The 22,136-nt window shown below is 35.5% G+C and overlaps 1 protein-coding gene across 2 annotated transcripts in view; it reads left to right on the top strand.

Annotated features, from left to right (window-relative positions):
- Positions 1-17,253, top strand: part of LOC145678761 (uncharacterized) — a 469,546-nt gene extending 452,293 nt beyond the window's left edge. For both annotated transcript variants that reach the window (XM_081749253.1, XM_081749254.1), the window contains exon 3: positions 15,573-17,253. In XM_081749253.1, coding sequence (XP_081605379.1) covers positions 15,573-16,372 — 800 coding nt within the window. In that variant the 3' untranslated portion in view covers positions 16,373-17,253. The remainder of the gene's footprint in view (positions 1-15,572) is intronic.
- Positions 17,254-22,136: the final 4,883 nt, after the last annotated feature.

Here is a 22,136-nt window from a genome sequence, read left to right as displayed (position 1 = left end):
AAGAGACAAACTAAAAAAGTATAAAAGATTTATATAGATGCATACTATAACTAAATCTATGGTCTGTGGAACCCGGAGGTCAGTGCCACGTTCACAAAAGCTCTCCATTGACTTTTGTCCTTACCCACCTGGACTCAGTTTCTACTTTCTATTCCTATTTCTCATAGATCAATCTTAATATTATCCTCCCGTCTGCGCCTAGGTCTTTGTAATGCACGTTTTCTGATTGGATTTCTAGTTAAAACTTTGAAAGCGTTCCTACTTTCTTCAATTCTGGCTACGAGACTTACCCACCTGAGCCTCTTAGAGTTGATGACCTTAACAATGTTTGGTAAACGGTATATATTATGCAGTTCCTCGTTATGAAGTTTCTGCCATTCCGCATTCCCGTTTCTGTTGCGTCCGAATATTCGTTTCAGAAATTTTCTAAAATACTTTCAGTTTGCGTTCTTCTCTGAGAATAAACAACCGTATTTCGCAGCCACACAGCACAATAAGCCTCATTATCGTTTTATATATTTCAAGCTTCAAATTTCTCGACAAAATTCGCGACTTAAAAGATTTTGAACAGAATAATAACACGAGTTCTCTGCTTTCAGTCGACATTTAATTTCTCCGTGAATGCGTTCTATAATATTGGCTTTAACTCTTTGCAAGCCGAGATCAGTACTAGATTCAGTAATTCAACTTTCTCGGAGAGAAATCCATCATGGCAATGTAGATACCATGTGCGCTTTAGGCCTTTGTCCGATTCACGGTGGAAACTTTTGTGGTTTGGATCCCATTAAATTGTAGGCCCACGACTCATATATCTTTGCTGTTAAAAGGCACGCTAAACGGAAATCAAATCCAAAAGATCTCTTGGAGGCTAGATAGTATGGTGTGAACTATATTGTAAAGGGTTGGAAAAAAAATTGAAGAGGCCTAATCACAGCGAAATTAAATTACCGTTAATTTTATAATAATTATGTGAGATCTTCAAATAGATAAAAGATAATCGAAATGTGGAACAAGAGCGCGCTAGACAATATTATTTTGCATGAGGTACCGTTATCACGAGTCACCTAATAGATTTCCGTTTGCAGCCATTTAGAAACGCGAAAATAAATGCCGATTTTCTAAATGGCTGGAAATCGAAAGCAGGTAAGTGAGTCGTGATAACGGTATCTCATGTAAAATAATATTGTCTAGCGAGCTCTTGTTCTTCTTTTCGATTATATTTTATTTATTTGAAGATATCATATAATCACCATAATTTCGCCGTGTTGGTGTATCTTAACAGGAACACATTAAGAACTATGTATATACAGTTCGTATCTTTGAAATTGAAATGATTTCTATTAAAGTAAAAGCACACTTTATGAAAAGTTTCGAAAAGAATTTTGTAATTGAAACATCAGGAAGAAAAGGATTTTTGGTGTTTCGATGCTTTTATACTGGAGTTGTTTCTTTTATTATCTATTACTTCGTTCCTTTATTTATTTATTTATTTATTTTCCTTCTTTTGCTCTGTCTCCGTGGCTTGCAATGAGACTTTATTTATAGGCCATTCTTCATGATACACTTTTTTTTTTTTTTTTTTTTTTTTTTGGAGACTGTACCTCTCTTCTTTTTCTTCCACACACGCCTTACATTTTGAGAACAGAGACATTCAATAAGGGGAAAAAGAAAAGTTTTGCTGGATGAATGAAATCGGTTGTGAAAAAAAAAAAAAATAAAAAAAAAAATAAAAGGAAGGCATGTCCTAACCATTTGTTCGAGTTCGTTGAATTGGCATTTTTACGCTAAGAGTTTTCTCTCTCTCTCGCTCTCTCTCTCTTTTTGATCCTCTTTAAATCCTCTTCTGTTTTCTTCTTCATTTCTTTTCTTCCTTTTTTAGCTTTTTTGTTAGTTTCTCTCCTTTTCTATTCTTCCATTCCTTTTCTCTTACTTTTCTCCTATTTCCTTTTCTTTTCCGTTTTAACATTTTCTTCTCGTTTGACTTTTCTCTCAAATCCCCTTTCGCTTTCGTTCAGCGTACTCCACATCTCCTTCTTACGTTACTTTCTTTTTATTTCTCTGCTTTTTTAAAAAACTAACTTTAAGTTTCTTTTTGCTGAATCTTTGGACTTTGATTTATATAAGCTCCTTTTTTTAAAAAAGGGCAGTATTTTACGAGGAGAGAGAGGGAGAAAAAGAGAATATTTTATAACCCTTGTATCTATCTCTTTCTTTCGTTTTCCTTTTTTTCCCCATCTTGTATTAAATTGACCACATCTCATACTTGTCGCAAGCCTTTCTACTAAACTCAAAAAAGTTTTTAAAAAATATAAAAAAAAAACAAATCCTATTTTTTTCGTTGAGTTATTTTACAACACTTTCTTAAAAACCTGTCATAAAATGCATGTTTTATTGCTTTTTAATTATATTTTTCTCTTTCCTTTTCACAGTATCAACTTGATGAGGGATTTTTAAATTCGTCTTGCCTTTTCATTTGCGAGGTTTCCTTATTTTTTTCTGTACCGAAAAGAAAAAATATCAGCACAGTACATCGAAACTTTCAGTGTGGCAATTGAGAAGTTCTGTTTTTTATTCAATAAAAATCTCTGTATGTTCGTTCCTAAAAGTTTCTAAATTATTCATGACTTCTTAAAATGTTTTCTTGTTTCTTTTTTCTTTAAAAAAAAAGTAGCTTGAGCACTTAGCTTATTTATTGCTACGTTATTCCATTTAGAGAGATATTATTTATTTACATCTTGCCGTCCATTTTGTCGAGTTTGCTTCTCTTCTGAATCTCGTCTTTACTGATATAAAAATTTACAAACTGATACTCTCAATAAGAGGGAAGGAATTCTTATTGTTGTAGGGACAAGCAGTATGCGTCATATTAGAACAGGTAGGATTTCAATGAGAATGCAATGTGAGAGAAAGCCAATGTTACAGCTTTCGAGACATTTTCCACCAACGACATACACACATTTCACCCCTTTTAGTTAATTCTTCCCTAGTTTGTGTAGACAGGTAACTGGAAGTATTTCTTCACGTATGACAATTTTGTTTATTTGAATGGTTCTTGACGCGAGCGGTCCCAGCTTGGATTCCCAGAGAGAATACTAGGTCGAAAAGTGTAAAGGTTGTTTCAGGCCACTCATCTGACACGGGAGGATCCCACAAGTTGTGGCTGAAATCTGATTGCCACATAGCATATCTGATAGAGCATCATGACAAATGAAAATCAGCAAAATTTAAGTTTCTATGGACCAGAAGTATAGGAGCTACGGGGCTTCAAAATTTGAATATTTCAAAAATTGTATCATTGAATTATGTACGTTTAAAGTAAATATCTTGAAAACCGTTAAAGCAACCAAAACAAAAGTTGTATCAAAACAAGGGAATAAAATGCCCTATCGAAAACCACAAACAATGCTGCCATAGGTGAAGCAGAGTTGGCAACTTACCATAAAAATATTTTCTTTGAAATAGCACCATATACAAATATGTACAGATTTAAAATGCACTATTATCACTAAACATAACAGTGAAGTGTAGTGGTACAGTTTTGCACACTGTTGGAGCTACGTGTACTGAAAATGTACAATGGAGAAGTCTAATATGTGGCAACAGATCATAATAAAGGAATGCACTGGAACAAAGTGAGGGATCTTCATTACACTTCCGTAACCCCGGTGAATAAGCAGACAAATCGAGAAAACAAAATGATACACGCGAGGAAAGAAACACGTGTTTCTAATTCTGTAAACTGGTTCTCCAGATTATCTTATCAATATTTGGAAGAGTACTTTCTTGGTTTATGTTAAGTGGCATATTCTTTTACATCCTCTCCTCCATACCATATGATTATGTTTGTAGACTGTAATATTACCATATTCACATTGGAAATAGTATAATTATTTTATTACTATGTCATTTCGCTTTTAGTCGGCCCGGACAGCAGTGTGGTCTAGAATGCTAGACAACTGACATATGAGGGATCGCGGGTTCCAATCGCGCCTCGGACATGTTTTTGTTGTAACCTCACAGTTCATTCTTATCTTTCTTTTTCACAATGGTTCGGATCCCACTTTACACTATATGTCCCGTCCTATATACCGTATATCTTCGGAGTTGACACAGGACGTAAAAGTGGTATCACTCAATTTCTTTTTTCAAATGCGTCAATATTTTGTGATATTACTCACATTTTACTAAACTAAATTCATAGCATGAGACCCAGATTCCTTTATTACCTCTTGCTGTCACATATCAGACTTCTCCATTGTACATTTTCAGTACACGTAGCTCCAACAGTGTGCAACACTGTACCACTACACTTCACTATTATGTTTAGGGATAATAGCGCATTCTCAATCTGTGCACATTTGTATATGGTGCTATTTCAAAGAAAATATTATTATGGTGTGTTGGCAACACTGCTTTACATATGAAAACATTGTTTGTGGTTTTCGATAGGGAATATTGTTCCCTTATTTTGATACTACTTTTGTTTTGATTGATTTAATGGTTTTCAAGATATTTACTTTAAACATACATAATTCAATGGTATAATTTTTAGGATATTCAAATTTTGAAGCCCCGTAGCTCCTATCCTACAACTGAATTTTTATATTGCCAGAAGAAAAAGAGAGAAAGAATTTTCAAAATTCCAATTACGGTAAGTTAAACAATCAGATTTCCCCCTCCTCTGCATATACTATATTTTACCATAACTGTAGCGCACTTGAAATTGCTAAGTTTAGTCACAAACCACAGAAGTCTGCTAACAGATAATTTCCTGTCATAGAGTAAAATGAACTCTCCCTTAAACTGGAGCATCTCCTTCTAAGGTGAAACCCACCTCGAATTGGAACTCGAATTAGAACTACACCTTCCCCTTTCCTTTCTAGTGAGTGGCACGAAAACACTGCCACATTAACGAAACCATTGCCTTCCATTGGATGAAATTAATTCGATAGTTTTGACAATCTGTTGTTGGCTGAAATGTATTCGATTCTCCAAAAGGTTGTAACAGCTCTTTTCCATTCAATAGGGTGAAACTAGTAGACATTAGGCCTCTTTTAAGGTCTCATAGCAAGACACTAGGGATTCTAAAAAGTATAATATAACTATTGATATCATGCACTGCATTTGACCTTCCAACAGGCTAGAATTTACTCGATCCTGCTCAAAAACATGCATTCGCGTAGCTCATTCTGTGAGACCCTGAAGAGAGCGTAGTAATAACGCTGATTTCTTGTTCACCCTACCGAAAGGTACTAACAGGGCCCCTGAAATGGTATAATTATCGATAGTCTGTCTAGGACGAAATGTAACTATGCAAAAGCAGTCAAACTCTTAAGAGCACATGCAGGAAATAGTGGAGGTGTGTTTACTACAAAGGAAAAATCGAATACAAAACTATCGAGTACAAAAAATGGAATACAAAACTATCGATAATAACACTATCCATGGCTTTGGATTGGATATTGTAACAAAAGAAATACTGATCAAAGCTTGAACACACACTGTATTTTAACCTATACTAGTTTATATAGTTTAAAATACACATGTAGTTTAATATACAATGTGTGCTGAAGCTTTGGTCAGTATTTCTTTCGTTATAACACTATCGAGCACAAAATATCGAATACAAAATTATCGAATACAAAAATATCGAATAAAGAAAGTCGAGCACAAAACTATCGAATACTTCGATAGTATATATTTACTCGATAATGCCCATAACTAGGCTGAATTCAGTGTGAGTGAAGCAATATCTAGTATCTTGGAATTAATCTATTTATCTATCTTGGCTTTTATAACATCTTGATCAAATCTAGCATAGTTTCATTTTTTTACTCTGAACTCGGAACGAAAGGAAAATGATCGACAAATCTTGATAATGTTGTTTGCTTCTATATCTCTTCTGGATGATATTGTTGGCACAGGGTTTATTGACATTAACTTACCTGACTGTATGTGACTATCTCTCGGATACTCCTGTCTCTTCTCACTTTACAGCTTGAAGAGAAGGGTGAGAGAGAGAGGTTGGTACTGTGCCGTTAAAAGAAATTCTTCAGCGCTGTGTCAGAAGCGGCATGCTTTGTATATATACCTTTCAATGTTTAGCTCTTCTCAAAATATCTAACCTATCCTTCCCTTTCATACTTTCCAATACAGAGGAACGTCTCTTTCCGCTGAAGAAGTTTAGAGGAAATGTATAAATCAAAACTTCTTTTGAAATGGGGTGTTTTGTATTTGTGATGATTCACGAATATAAATGTGAAGCGATGATATGGTATATGTTAAGTACCAATTATTTCATTATCATCCACATTTCTTGTTGCATCTGCAGTTTATCGATCGGTTTAAAGCTGTGTTTCATTGTTCCCCATCCTAAGCCAGGTTTTTGTCATTTCCTTGTAGCTTCTCTTCTTATACTCTACACTACGTATTTAGACGATGTGTTTCAATCGCCATGTACTTTTTTTTCTTTTGCCATGCCCTTCATAGCCAATAGTGTGATTACTGTATGTGTTCATCATAATGTGACCAATTACCCTATGTTTTCTTTTCAACATAATCTTCATTCAGTTTTTTTTTCTATCACTTTCATCCCTCTTTCATTACTTCCATTCATTCTTTCTGCAGCTTTCAGGGTTTTTCTGTATCAACGAGGCCCGTAGCTAGGGAGTAGCCAAGTGAGCTGACCTAGGATTCTTAACTATGGGTTGACCCATTCCTGGACTAACATTTGACAACAAACAAATGCATACTCACTTAACTGGGGCTGACTTAAGAATCGAGGAACATGCCTGATATCTGTTTCTACACAGAGTCGGCCAGAAAAACGTATACACTCTTTGCCATCCTGTATCAGGACACTGCATTGACAATTGTTCTGAAATTTAAATATGTTGTAGTATGGTTTTTCCTCCAACAGGTGTCAGCATTGTCAATTGAAATGAAATCTTTGAGTTTTACGTCCCACTGTTATGCCAGCAAGGCTAAATGAGACGGTGATGATGAGAAATGAAGGAAATGTGAAATAAAGAAAGTGGGAGGAAACGGGGGAACCCTGAGGAAACCCACGCATACGGTGTTTGTCCACCACAAAGTTAACTTCGCGGGGACTGGGACCGAACCCGGAACCCCAAGCACCAGAGGTGAAAGCTCTAGTACTGAGCCACGGCGGTCCCTTTAGGTATTGTCAATTGTTTTCAGTTTAAACATTATGTTGTAGTACGGTTTTTCGCTCGATAGATGTCGGTACTGTTACCGGCGTAAGTGTTTTATCAGATTTGGGAATGCCACCAAAGTGCAGCGTCAGTGGAGAGGGGTTTTTTGTACTGAATCACCAACCCGCCTAAGAATCAAACGCATTGTTGACAAGTTTGAGGCAGGGGCGGATCCAGGACGGACTCCTGGGGGGGGCGATGGGTTGTAATACTGCTACTTAGAGCTACTTTTAAGAGCTCCAAACTCTGGGATGGGATTTATTTACATACACAATAAGAAAGGTTCCTCTTCTGTTTGGGGGGGGGGATTGTCTGATCGCCCCTGATTTGAAGCGCATGGAACGATTTGCGATATTTACAAAGGAAGATCGCGAAGAACACCTACAGCAATAAGTCCTGCCTAATACTACCGACATCTGTTGAGCGACAAACCGTACTACAACATAATTTTAATTGAAAACAATTGATATTGCCCGTTGAGTTGATTTTAGTTTAGCGTCCCCTTCAGCAGCGAGGCTATATGAGACGTGGACCTACTGATTAACGTGGAATCCGAACCACATGAGCTCCCGCCGGGAATCGAACCCGGGTTTCCCACGCCAAAGACGCGTACGCTAACCGCTTAGCCACGGAGGAGCTCTTGATATTGCCTGTATCTTGATAAAGGATAATAAAGAATGTATACAGATATAGATATAGGTGTTAATGAACTATACCAACAAACCACAAGAGGTCATTTCTTAAAATAAGAGAAATCAAAAAAAGAAGAAGAAGAGAAAAAGTCCAGATGGACCTGTGGGGAAAAGTGAATTATTTCAGAACTACTGTTGTCCAAAATCGCGGAAAAGCTAAATTTTAGAAAGCGCAATTTCGAATAATTCGAGAAACCATCGAGTGGCAATCCCTACTAAGATTATGGAAGTTATACATGCACAATCCAAAAACGCACATTTCATAGATGTGCAATGGGTGTACGAGGGATTCCCTACAGAGTGCAATTCCCAGACATGCTCTCAATAGAATTCTCAGATATCACCTGATTTCAAGGTGGGTGTAAAGTAAGCAAGAGGTATTCTTGAGAAGAATGGACGGGGAATATTTTGATGGGAAATCTGAAGAGTTAGGGGCCGCCAGTACAATGGATCGTTGTATTCGGAGAAACGGTTGCTGCAATGTTTTGTTTCATACTTATACGTGACGAAAAGAATTGTGAAATATATCGTGGCAAAATACGTCGCAGCACGTGTTATTTTGAACACAAGGAACCATGGAGATGGTGGTTTCTAACACTTCAGACTTCCTGCCAAAGTATCACGTAATCAATGCTATCAGAGCTTACTTTTTGCCTTCTTTAGACACCCTGACGTGAAGATGAATGAACTTTACGCAAATTTTAAGATTCAATTTCGATAAAGGCGCAAATGCCATGGAGACCAATGACTAAATTTGTACTGTTCATGGGCAAAATGTATTATCAAAAATAACAGTGAAAAGATAGCTCAGTCCCTTTCACTCTGGTAATTACGCCAAACAATGTTAAATCATTTGGGAAATAAAGTGTTAAACCATTTGAAGACAGCTGGCTACAAAAAGGAGCTCAAGATTTGGGTGCCACATGATTTGATTCAAGATCTTTTACTCGATCGAATTTCCATCTGAGGTCCTCTACTGAAACACAACGACCTAGAATCATTTCTCTGCTAGTTGATCACGAGCAGTGGCGTATTTAAGGGGTGGCTGTCGGGCTCAAGCCCCCGGAAATAAATTTATATGTAGTATATATAATAATTATATACCTACATAAACCCAGTATATAGGGCTATACCCACTCAGGAGAATGTGCATAGATCCCCCCGAAACAAAATCATAAATACGCCACTGATCACAAGTGATGAAACATAGATAACATACGACAACAATATGCGACAAAGATCGCGGCCGAAGTGATAAGACGCTGCACGGTCTGTGGCAAAGTCCACACTCACGCCTAGGAAGGTTATGCTGCATGTTTGGTACGATTTTAAGAGCATCATGCATCACAAGTTGCTACCGACGGACAGAACGATAGACTCGGACATGTACTGTCCGCAATTGATACGAGTACACCTAGTAATTCAAAGTAAATTAGCGAAACTGGTCAACAGGAAGGGTGTCGTATACCACGCTGACAACGCAAGATCGCATACATATTTCACGATTCGTCTTAAACTAATAGAACTTGGCTGAGAGTTTTTAATGCATCCGTCATATAACCAGGACTTTGCACCGTCAGTGTAGCATTTGTTTCTACCACTGTAAAACTCCCTGAATTGTATCAAAATAGTTTCAAAACAGGCTTGTGAAAACTACATTTCACAGTTTTTTTGACCAGTACCAAAGAAGATCTACAGGTACGGGATTATGATGCCGGAAAAGTGGCAGAGGATCATTGAACAAAATGGTACATATTAGATTTCATGGTTCATTAGTTTTGATGTCCAAAGATTCAATAAATTTAAACTTCATTTAATGCTCTATAACTTTTCCTTGGAACTTCTGTTAGCAAGAGATGAATTAATATTTTAATATCATCAGTGGCGTATTTAGGGGGGGTGGCTAACGGGCTCAAGTTTCTCGCGAAATGAATTTGTTATATGCAAAACTTCATTAAAATCTGTCGACTCCCAAAAGAAAAAAATATAAGTGCTTATTCACGTGATGTGCATAGCCTCCCCCTTAAACAAAATCCTAAATACGCCACTGACTATCATATGCATATAGTATAAACATAGTAGAAGGATGTTCTGCAGTATCACTAAAGTAACTTTTTTGTAAGACGGTCGGATACTTTTTTTTACTCAAGCTTCTGTTAAACTGAAGAATTTATTTTGAAGCAATTGCAATACGAGCCTCATCTACTGTGAAAATTTAAAAATTCAATGTGAGTACATGCGAGAAAAGAAATCCGCTAGTTCGCTTTTTCTTAGTTATTTTTGTAGGACAAAAAAAAAAAAAAAAAAAAAAAAAAAAAAAAAAAGTTCACGCTTACTAGTTACGGATACAAATAGCACCATCACAGTGTGTAATCTTTTGGAAGGCACTTTGTCAGACTCTGAGCCTTAATGGTATTCTCAATTGCTCCCTGATCCCCTTGCATTGATTTTCCGTGCTCAAAAGCTCCAGAACCAGAGTCGTTATATTTCTTACGTATGAATGTGTTAATAATTTGAAATTGTCTGTATTCGGAAGTCAAATTCCTTTTTTGCGCTGTCCTACAAACGAACTATTGTACAGAACTGAATCTTAAATTTCAAGATAGATTGTTTTAACATCAATTCCCAAACATAAAAAGGCTGAGCCCCTAATTGAAGCGAGAGAAAGTGAGCTTCTTCCTGGTATTTCCCTCAAGTTGTATTTGTGTGTGTGTGTATTCACGATAAATTTCACAAAATTTATCTTTCAATGAAATTGGCATGTATATTCCTCTAACTTTGAAAACAAGCCTGTTTTGTTTCGAATTGGAATCCATTATGTATAAACCCTACTAAAGACAGTCGTCGCCTTTATGACAAAGAGGCGTAAGTAACAACACTCATTTCTTACAGGAGAGCATTTTAAAGGGAAACTCATTCAATTGAACTTGTCTCTTGAAACGTAAAATATTTGTTCTCCAAAGTTAAATACCGGTTACTGGATCATTTAGGGACATTTCGACACGTTAAGAAACAAGTCGACACTACTCTGAAAGTTATGATAATTTTATTCTGCAAAAGCGATAATGCTTGACTGGAATACTACATTTAAGAGGAAGGTTTTGTGTTTCCTAGCTAGCATTTCTAAGTACAAGAACACATAAACAGACTGCTGTGGATCAGTAGATTTTGGAAATCTTGCAGGAGAAATCGACACTTACTATGGGAGGTGTTGACACTATACAAACAATGAAATTCTTCACATCTTTGGAGTACAAGAACCATAAAACGCAATGAAATACTAGCTCTAAGGTTCCTACTATCTATGTATGGCTTATTTGCAAACTTTGCTGCGATTTATTACAACCTGAGTTGAAGTACAAGATGGAACACTGAAACATTGTAAGCTCGTTAAAAACTAACTTCTTTTTTAAAAAAAATACCTGATTTCCAACATATTGCTTTCAGTATTTGATACCCACAGTAATCAATAATCGAAAATCCCAATTCAACACAATCATTTTCGGAATCCATATGCGAAGAATCCAACAGAGAATGATTTCTTCCAACTGAAACTGAATTTCTCATAGTCTTCTTTCACGACATTTTTTCAGAGTTCCTACGAACCAAGTTCCTATAAGATAAATTGAAATTCCTTTTCAAACTGCGGAAGAAAGATATATATTAAGGATTGACAATTTTGAGTACTGTGTAGTGGAAGACAATATTTCTATACCAGCATTAGAGGTTTTCTTTAATACATCAGGATCTTTGACACATGTACTGTGCTTGTCTAAAACCAAACGTAGACCTATTTTACCATTAGGTTTATACCGAACTAAATGGCCCAAATGCTGAGAAGGCGTGTTTGCTATGTAACCTAAACCTATGATGTATACATAAGATAAACCAGAAGGTAGTCTGTTTGTCTGGTGATTTTTTTTTTTTATAACAAGGGAACTACATGTCGAAATCTCCCTACAATCACTGTCGATTTATCATCTAAATGCATTGATTAACAAAAACTGGTACAAGTTGTTACTGTAACAAGCAACGTGTGTCACCCTAACACACATGCATACAGAGAGTATACTCTATCATAATACCAATCCTTTACCTCCTTTCATCAACATATATTATCGCTATACCTAAAACTTATAACATGAATATTTTTCTTAAATAAAGCTTTATGCACCTATTTTTAGAGGCTTCTGCTTCCTTTGCAAAGGCACAATTAACTTCTCTGCATATGCAACTTGTCACTGAGAATCGACGCTAACCTTCCACGTACCAAATGTTTCTTCTCGCGTGCGTGTATGATCACTAGCTTTAATATCGAGATCTCCTGAGTGTCGAAATCTCCCTAAATGACCGTATTACAGAAGATCCACTCTTCCAAGAACCGTGTTAGGTAATCTAAAACGAAACATTTAAGTACATTAAAAAGACGGGAAATAAAAAATACTCCTTTTTGTCACATATGTCTATGTAGATTACATTGGATCTAGGCCCCTCTCTAGATGAATTGTTATTTACATTAATGCAATCAACTTAAAAGAGTAACGGAGCAATGTGAATTTCAATGAATGCGAATCAATTAATATTCTTCCTTTATAAAGAGTAATTATGGTCATAAATGTATTGATTTTTTATTATGTACGAGGTGCGTTCAAGGTCTCGTATAACACCTGCAATATTTCTCAGGACTAATAACAGATAGAAAGTGCTGTTTATGCGTGACAGAGATGGGAACACCGTACGGCAAACAGAACTCTCTAGCTGCAGCGTTGAGAATAGTGACTTTTTTCATACTTATGATACTTGTTGTTTCTTCATTTGCGTGGTGTAACAGCGCTTGAAATTCATCGCTAGTTGAGTGAGACATCTAATGATGGTGTGATGGGTGTGTCTAATGTGCGTTCATGGGTGCGACAGTTCAAAGAAGGCAGAACGTCGTGTGACAATAAATCAAGACAATGTCAGCCTTACACAAGCCGGTCTGACGACATGATCGAACGAGTCGAGAAAGTTGTTTTTGAGGATCACCGAATGAGTATGGAACACATTGCCTCCAAAGTTGACATTTCCGTAGCATCTGTGCACACGGTCATCAGATCAGTTTGTGCGAGGCCGAGATTGTCTTGGTTTTGTTGTCATACGACATTCTGCCTTCTTTGAACTGTCGCACCCACAAATACACATTAGACACATAAATGACACAATCATCACATGTCTCATTCAAACTCGCGACGAATTTCACGCGGTATCTCACTACGAAAATGGAGAAAACGAGTGATTACACGTTATTCTTGTAACGAAGTCGTCGCCATTTTGCAAGTATCGTACACAAACAGTCATCACTCTCATCATTGTGACTAGAGTTTTCATTTACTAAACTTTATTTTAAAATTTAATTGTAAGTACAGTTCAGAGTTTTATATCAACTCACTACTTTTTGGCCAGTAAATTGACAGCTGTACACTTATTTTGGTCAATTCGGTCACTTGTTAGAAACAAATTAACTTTACGGGGTCTAAATACTCGGCACCGATATAGGTTCGAGCCCCATAGCTAAAGAGGGATATCTGATCTAGTAAAGCATAGGGAGGATGGCCAGCTTTTTTAACCTGTGGTCCTAAACCATATATAAGTAAGGTAAACTAGAAATTTAAGATCTAGAATTAAGCTATATTATAGGATTAGAGATAGTATTATAAAATTTGGGTTAGGGAAATAAAGAACTATTGTAAGATTAGGGTTATTATTGAACTCTGATTAGGGAAATAAAGACATATTATAGGACTAGAAAAAATAAATAAAATTTGTAGTTTTTACGTCCCACGGTTATGCTCTTTAGACTAAAGAGGTCGGCTGATTAATGAAAGTGAGTAATTATGAAATAATTAGTGTAATGAAAATGGAGGAGGAAACGGAAGAACCCCAAGAAAAGCATGTTGTCCTCCAGAAACTGGCGTGGCTCAGGATCGAACCATAGACCCCCTTGCATCGAAGGTGAGCGTTGAGCCATTTTGACCCTCTTACACGAGTAGAATTAGAAATATTAGAGATGAAATTAAGGGAATAAAGCTATAGGATTAGAAACATTTCTCGGATGACAAGAATAAATAAGAGGTGTTATAGAACTCGGATTAATGGTACTACAAAAACTGAGTATTTTACTTAATAACCTTACCACATGCCGTGCCATATATTGCACATACCGGTACCCTTTTTTCACTTTAGCTTTTTTGTGATTTATCAAAGGCATCAAATGACTGTTTTGTCTGCTTTGTGAGATATTGACGTGTATGAATAAGAGATTTTGGTGTCATCTGGCATGTTCTTTGTGAATTGTAATTGTGTCATATATGACACTTATATCTCGTTGGAATTAAGTGAAAAATTTAAAATTCAAGTTTTAATTCATTTTTCAAGCTCCCATATGAGGATTTCCAATACTGATTATTTTTTTTTTTTTCGCTAAAAGAAACAAATCATGCAGAAAGGGGTTAATAAGTATCTTCTTATCTACATGTGCATATAAATTAATGCATTCCTGATATAAGGGCATTCTTATTTTCTATAATGTCAAGAAACAGGTAATTGATATAACTATACAGTTGTGCTAGTAATTGTACAATCAGGTTATAGTTAGGTCTCCAATAAACTAAAATGATCTAGCGCTGTGGTAAATACTATAAATGATTTTGGTGTAAAAATACACATTTGAGACATGAAATTTACATGTAAAACTCATATAGACACCATACAAACGAAACAAACAAAAATCTCAGATTAATTTTAAGAATAAATAGACAGCTAAATAAAGCAGACGCGCTTTAAAAATTATATCGAATCTAGCAAACTTTGCACCGAAACACTAAGCCAACTTCCTCGATATAGAAATGGAAAACAGTGCAAATTTCTAAGGTATTTCATTTACAAGCAAACAAATATGTTTCCTAAAATTCATATATATCCTAAAAATACTACTCACGAAATATGTATTTCAAAACTATAACCCTTAAGTAAAGAAGAACATTACATGACATCATATTCATGTACAAAATGTTGCACTAATAATAAACTGGACTGCAACGAACTATTTTCGAGGTTTCAACCAAATCACACACACACACAAAAAAAAAAAAAAAAAATCGGGCAAAGAAAACTATTACCAATGTGGGGGGTAAATTCAACTTACAATAAACTTATAAAAGAGATAAGTAATATAGATCTTTAAGCCCACTGCCGTACAAAGTTTAAAAATAAAATTGTGAATATATTGTACAATCCGCGGCAAAAAACCTGCAACATGAACATATAACTTTATTGTGAAATGACGAAGTCCTTTGCTCCACAATAAGTGTGCACGGGAGGAGGCAGAGGTTTATTCTGGCGTGATTCGTTCCACTTAGACGTTATGTTCATTCCCTGTGCTGTTAGGCGTAGTTTCACAATACACTTACATCCTCATGTTGCAGGTTTTTTGCCGCGGATTGTACCATGAAATACGAGCACTATAAATAGTTATAGTTCCTGTTGTGTTTTATTTCAATAAATTAACATTTCGCTAAAGAAACTGGAATATAGTTTAATATTATACCATATAATTAAGATTTTATTTCATATGTGATATTGAAACAGTAAAAACACAATGCTAATATAATTTATTTATTTATTTTAGAAAATCCTCTACACTGCAGCTGTGATTCGCAAGAGCTTTGGGAATGGTTACAGGATCATCAGAAACTTGTAGCTTCAGCCGCCAGAGGTCTCCGCTGTGAATATCCTCCAGAACTTCGTGGCCTCATTTTCCTTGACCTGGAACCGCTTCGATTTTGTACAGCGCCACTCGTGGTAAAACTTGCAATTCAAGACATTCAAACATATTCGGTTGTGGTATCCTGGCAAAGCCGAAACCATAGTGGCATACACGGTTATCGGGTTGCATACCATGCGCTTGATAAAAACGATATGGTGCGAAGTAAGCTGTTAGACAGAGGTGCTCGGACACTTCGACTTGCTAGACTGGATCCAGATACGCGGTATCTTATTTGTGTGGGTGGGCTCGGGAATTGGATCCCATCCTCATCACCCTCATCGCTATCATCATCATCAACTACATCATCGTCGACAGGGAATAAGTCAGACAGTTCGATGACAATGTCGTCAACGGAACTTTCTCTGACGTTGGCCTATTCGTTAGTGGACTCCGCTACAACAAAGTGTACCCAAGTGCGGACGTTGGAAAAAGCAGACGCTGGATCCATTCTGACTCGAAGGCTAGGCCTTATTGTCGGTAGTTGCATGGGTTTTATAGTGTTTATAGTGTTAGTGGGTGTTCTTACGTATCTGAAACTTAAGAAGCAACAAGAGGCCAAAAGAGACCAACCTCTGCCCCAGGAGTACATATCTTACAGACATTTCTCCATTCAGAGTGCTGAGGGGGTATGCGGTACAGGCACTACATCGCTGAATACGTAATACAAAGTGAAACACATGTAATACGTGTAAAAGTACGAACCAACAAAATGCTTACATGTATAAATAAGCAAACAAAGAAAGAAAAATTACGATATTAATAAGAAACTGGTCAAGGTTGCCAGGGAATCATAAAAAAAAGATATTCCAACAAAGTTTTCAAAATGATATAATTCTGAGTGAATGAATGTGTAGACTTACAAAAGTTAGCTCAAATCAGCTCAAGGTAATATTTCTAACAACATTTCTAATTTTCTTTACATCTTTACAAATTTTCTCAGAACATTTGTTTCTTATTCATTTAAAGTATTCAATATTATATAGAGGGTGTTCTATTAAAATGTATACACACAGACATATTTTAAATAATTGTAAACTTGATGCTTTTTTTAGAAATGATTCTAAGATTTACAATCAATATTATACAAGCAACCGGTAAAAGCTTTTGTTTATGTTTGGATTGATCCATTCTTGTCGAAAAGAACTGTTAATAAAACGGTGTACAACACAAATTATTTGGTTTGAGATGTAGCCGCATTAAGCAACGTGTTAACCAAACTGAAATACCACTTTCGGCAGATCAGAGAAGTTAAGAAGTCCTAGGTTTGGTCTGAGAAAAAATGGGTGACTGTTTATACTCACCAGATAGTGTTGGTGTTGTAGCATCCACGCGGCGTCGTGATGACAATTGAGAAGCTTCTTGAAATAACGAAATAGCGAACTCTAGAGTTGAAGGCCAGCACTAAAACGGCGAGAGTAACCAACATGCTGAGCTATACATCACTCCAAATGCAAAAGTGATACAAGCCGACACGTAGACCCTTGGCCTATAAGGATTGTTGCGGTAAGAGTTAAGTATTTTAAATATAGTTTTATTTTCTTTTTTTAGTTATTTGGCAGCATTATATGCCAGTAATTCAATTATCAGTCTCTGGGTATGATTGACTTAAAGCCTAAGAGAAAAACCTAAATTTAAACATGTCCTAAAACCTCATCCCTGATAAGAGAGCGAACCCATCGTAAGAGAGCTGGTCTTTGACCCGTAAAAACCAGAAAGCTCAATAACTGATTGTACTTGTTGATTTTGATCCGTTTTGTACCATAATCTTAAGTTTGATTAGTCCAAATTTAAGCAAATCCAGTGGCATTGGTTACATGTGGTCGTAATATTACATCTACATACAATAGTTCCGCCGGTGGTATCTAGCACCGAAAATATATAAGATGTAAGCCTACAATAAACATGGGATCCATAACACAAGCACTCTCAGCTGGAATCAAAACCAGTGTTCCGCACCAAAGGCAAGATCATTAATCACTCAGCCTCAAGAAGTTTACTTAATACATCTCCTTTTGTATAGTCAAACAGGGAAAATAAGTACATCTTTATTTTTGTCCACAAATTACGAACCAATTCATGTGAATTTGAGGTGAACAAAATCGTGTCTGTCGTGGTTTTCTTGACGTTGTATTTCCCACCACATTTCTTCTATCAATTATTTTAAAATCATTCCCTTTCATTAATAACCCGTATCCTTTAACGTACAGGACCTAAGTGTGGGACGTGAAACTAAAAGATTTCATTTCATTTCACTTTAACAAACCAATTGATCAATTGAATCTATAATAATAGACAGAGAATCACGTTAATTTCTGTCAAACAAAATTTAATTTCAATTGGTCGAACTCGCTTATAACAGAACAGCGTGTGGAGTTGTATACTCATTTTTTTTTAGATGGGGGCACGGTGGCTCAGTGGTTCACCTCTGGTGTGTGGAGTCCCTGGTTGGATCCCAGAGCGCGCCAAGTGCGCTTTGTGGTGGACAAACACCATGTTAGTGGGTTTTCTCGGAGATATCCCGTTTCCTCTCACTTTATTCATTTCACCATTACATTCACTTCTCATCATCACCGTCTCTTTAGCCTAGTCAGCATAACCGTGAGACATAAAACTGAAAGATTTCATTTCATTTTTTGAAGTAAGTGCAGGGTACACGACAAGGTGAATATTCTATCTTGAATGACCGTGCTACGGTGCTTAACCTTGTAGGAAAGAAAGAGTCCTTAATTTTAATTGAAACTTTTAATTCCAACTGCAAGCCCAACGGATAAATATTTGTGTATGCGTTTATTGGAACACTCTGAATATTTATAAGATAATTCACTCTGATTTGGTTACATACAGATTGACTACTCTGAGATTTTGTTTTAAAAATAGAAATGTTGAGATGAAAAAAAAATGAGTTTCCTCCACATAAAAAAAAAAAATATTTACTGAGCTGAGATCTTTACATTTCGCTTACAAAACACACCACATCCTCATATTTGTAATCACATCAGTCTTCAAAAATAATTTAGAAATGTGTTTGTTGTTAGAAGCTCTACAGAACGTCAATTGAGTTAATAAGGGGGAAAAATTAATAAAGTTCAACTGTTTTCATACCAAGGATGTGTCTATATCTTCATTATTTGTACAATTTAGAAATAAAAAAAGAAAAAACTTCTAATAATTACAATAGATTCTTTATTATAGTAATATGTAAACAAAGGAAATATTGTTTTTATATATATATTTTAAATAGTTCAACCTAGAAGATTTTATTATTAATATAATAGAATGTTATTGATTAATGTATTTACTGTATACCAACAGAACTACATATGTAATAAAGAATTCTGTATGTATCGCTTCTGGTTTAGGTATTTTTCAAAATATAAACAATCAAATTTTTCTTTTGTGTAAAACAAACGAATTACACAAATTATTGCAGGTGGTTACAATAAATTGTGCAAAAATTAAAAACTTAAGAAAGGAATTTATTATTAAATTTATCACTTTATTATCAGTAATACTGAGTGTTTACAATCTACCATACATTTGCGTACAACTAATGATGAAAAACTGGATTATTTTAGTAAAATTCACTCAAAACAAAACTAATAATACCTTATTACCAGTAATATTGAGTGTTAACAATCTACCATAGAGTTCACGATTGAACGTTACATTTGCCTACAACCAATAATGAAAAAAATGATTGTTTTAGTAAAATTTACTCAAATCAAACCTAAAAAATTAAGGGTTATTATATGTGTATTACTTTTCACCAAAATCAATTTGTAATTATATAGAGGTTAATTAACCGACAATTGATTATAATAGTACCTTTGAAATCAAATTTACGTTATCTACAATTCACAGTTAGTTTGTGGTAATACTCATCGTGATAAGGTATTAAATTTAACAATAATTTGGTTCAGCCTGGCAAGTAAATAGTAAATATATATGAAATGTTCATTATTTGTTGAAACATACCCACAGTAAGTATGGTTATCTTTCGAGCATTTTATATTTATTGAGTACTGATCAAGAAAACGCATTGTTGTTCAAGATTTTCTGGCTACGTACCCCGTTTCTGAAAGTTTCTATTTTTATCCGTAAGTGGGAGGATTCAAATGTATACACAAATATATGAACCTACTATCGTTGTTTAAATTCTTTGTTTTTCTAGCCAAAACACTAAGTTGATCTACAAGAGTGGTACAAAGGCTGTCACTTTCTCCCTTGAAGTACTAAATATTCAAATTATGCAAACTTTACTTATAACTATAGATATACCCATTATTGACTGAGGTTTGTGTGTAATGGGCACTTGTTGCTTTAATGTCGTAATGTCTAACACATCAGTATTGGCTCCATCGTGCTCCGAACACAAATAATAGTTGTCAGGTTCTGTGAGACATTCTTCTTACCATTGCTAGAGTAACCTGCCTAAAAGCAAGTATTACAACTTCTTTCAATCCATCAATTGTGGCATAATGTTTTGGTGCAACAATATTCTTGATGATCTCCAGAGTAAATCGAAGCGCTTGGAGGATAAAGGTGGTATGTAACAAATTGAATATGATGGGAAAATTGACTTTCGCAACTTTGTCCGTTAACATACCACCTTCATCGTTTCTAAATATCTGCACTAGGACAAGGGCTCACCAAATAATGTGTTAGGTAGCATGAGTAGCATATAACACGTGCATGAACAGCCAGAATGCAATATTTCGAAAAATGTAACGTAGCACCTTTATCCTCCAAGCGCTTTAATTGTCACAGGTCGTTAAGACCGGTATTCGAGGTGACAAGTCAAGTGAAGCGAGCACTGGAGGCAATCCAGCGTCTTGTAAACATCTTATTGAGCTGTTCTCGAACAGTAATGGTAAAATGAGGAAGTATTCCATCTAGCTGAAACCACCATGATCCCTCGGATTTCCAAAAGGGGAATGAACCACTTTCCTAGCAAATAAGTATATCAATGTTGGTTAACAGGTTCATCAAAAAATACGGATCGCAAATTTGTTTGTTGTCCACGCCAGCTCATATCATGACATTGGGAGCGTTATACTCAATCTCTTCATAAAAATAAGGTTTTTCCTTTGACTAGAAGACATTTTTTGTGCGGAAGCTTCGGTATATTGCACATTCAACATTGAAGATAATTTTTGCACATTTCTAGATAGTGTCAAACACCTGTAGAAATGCGTCACATGCCTCCTTCTTTCGGTTTAAATTATTGTCAGTCAATTTTTGAACAAATTTCGATCGACATGGGTATAATTTTAGTTACATTTCAGGTTTATCCTTAACACTGCCAATAGAAAAGTGTTTGCTCTAAACACAAAAGTGTTCTCTTTGGAAGAGGGTTTCGTCCAAATTGCAGTTGGAAATCCATACGGACCTATTCCAATGTCTTCCCTGTTTGGGCCTCTCTTGAATCAAAAGTGCTTGCGACGATGCGTTCTTCAATGATATAATCATTTGTATTACCTTTTGTTTACAACTGAAATAACAAAGAAATACATTATAATTCTGTAATATATATTTTTTCGATTTATATATTTACAGTTTTCATATTTTGATATTTTATACTTAAGTGGGGAGTTGGTGACGAGACTTTGTGCCCGTCATGTTCTCTATTATGATTTTGAGAATACGGTCCTTGAAAGAGAGCTAGTTGGCCAGGCTTTATGAAGAAAACTATACGAGGGATGAACATTCCTTTGACAAATTTGAACTTGTTGTAAGAACAATGCTGTAACAACGTTAGTAATGTGAATAATTTACATGTAATTCGCATGTGATACAACACTTTCATTAACATTAACATAAAAATATAATAATTATTAAGCGCATCTGTAGAAAATTGGTCACCATTCTCTTTACAATAAATACACTTACACATTCTCTGTTTAAATATACATATTCAGCAAAGAAACCTTGTAGGACATACACAATATGAAGTGCTGAGATAACTTCCTTCTTTTTGGTAGCTTTCAATCAAGCTGGTTCTGTTTTTATTTTTGAATACTGACATAATTCAAGTTTAAATTATGGAAAATATATCTTGCTTATGTTGACAAAATCACAAATAAAATATGAAAATAATGAAATGAATCGTTGAAATTATTAAGGAACGGTGTACAAAATGTTGGTATGATAAGACTGTTGTTAGGTAAAAAGGTTGATAAAGTGGTTGATGATCAGTGCTCGATTGATAAAGTGGTTGATGATCAGTGCTCGATTGGTAAAGTGGTTGATGATCAGTGCTCGATTGATAAACTGGTTGATGATCAGTGCTCAAGGTGCGTAGTATTTGGAAAATTATTATTTTAATCCAGAAAGTAAGTAATGTGTAATAACCGTAATAACACAATAATTGACTTATGTTTAATCTAAGTATAAAGAGGTAGTGATATACCATACTCCATATACTCT

Source organism: Thermobia domestica, chromosome 2 (assembly GCF_964235325.1).
Source record: "Thermobia domestica chromosome 2, izTheDome1.hap1.1, whole genome shotgun sequence".
Lineage (NCBI taxonomy): Eukaryota > Metazoa > Arthropoda > Insecta > Zygentoma > Lepismatidae > Thermobia > Thermobia domestica.
The sequence above is the reverse complement of the archived record's forward strand: the minus strand, read 5'-3'. Positions and strand labels throughout refer to the sequence as shown.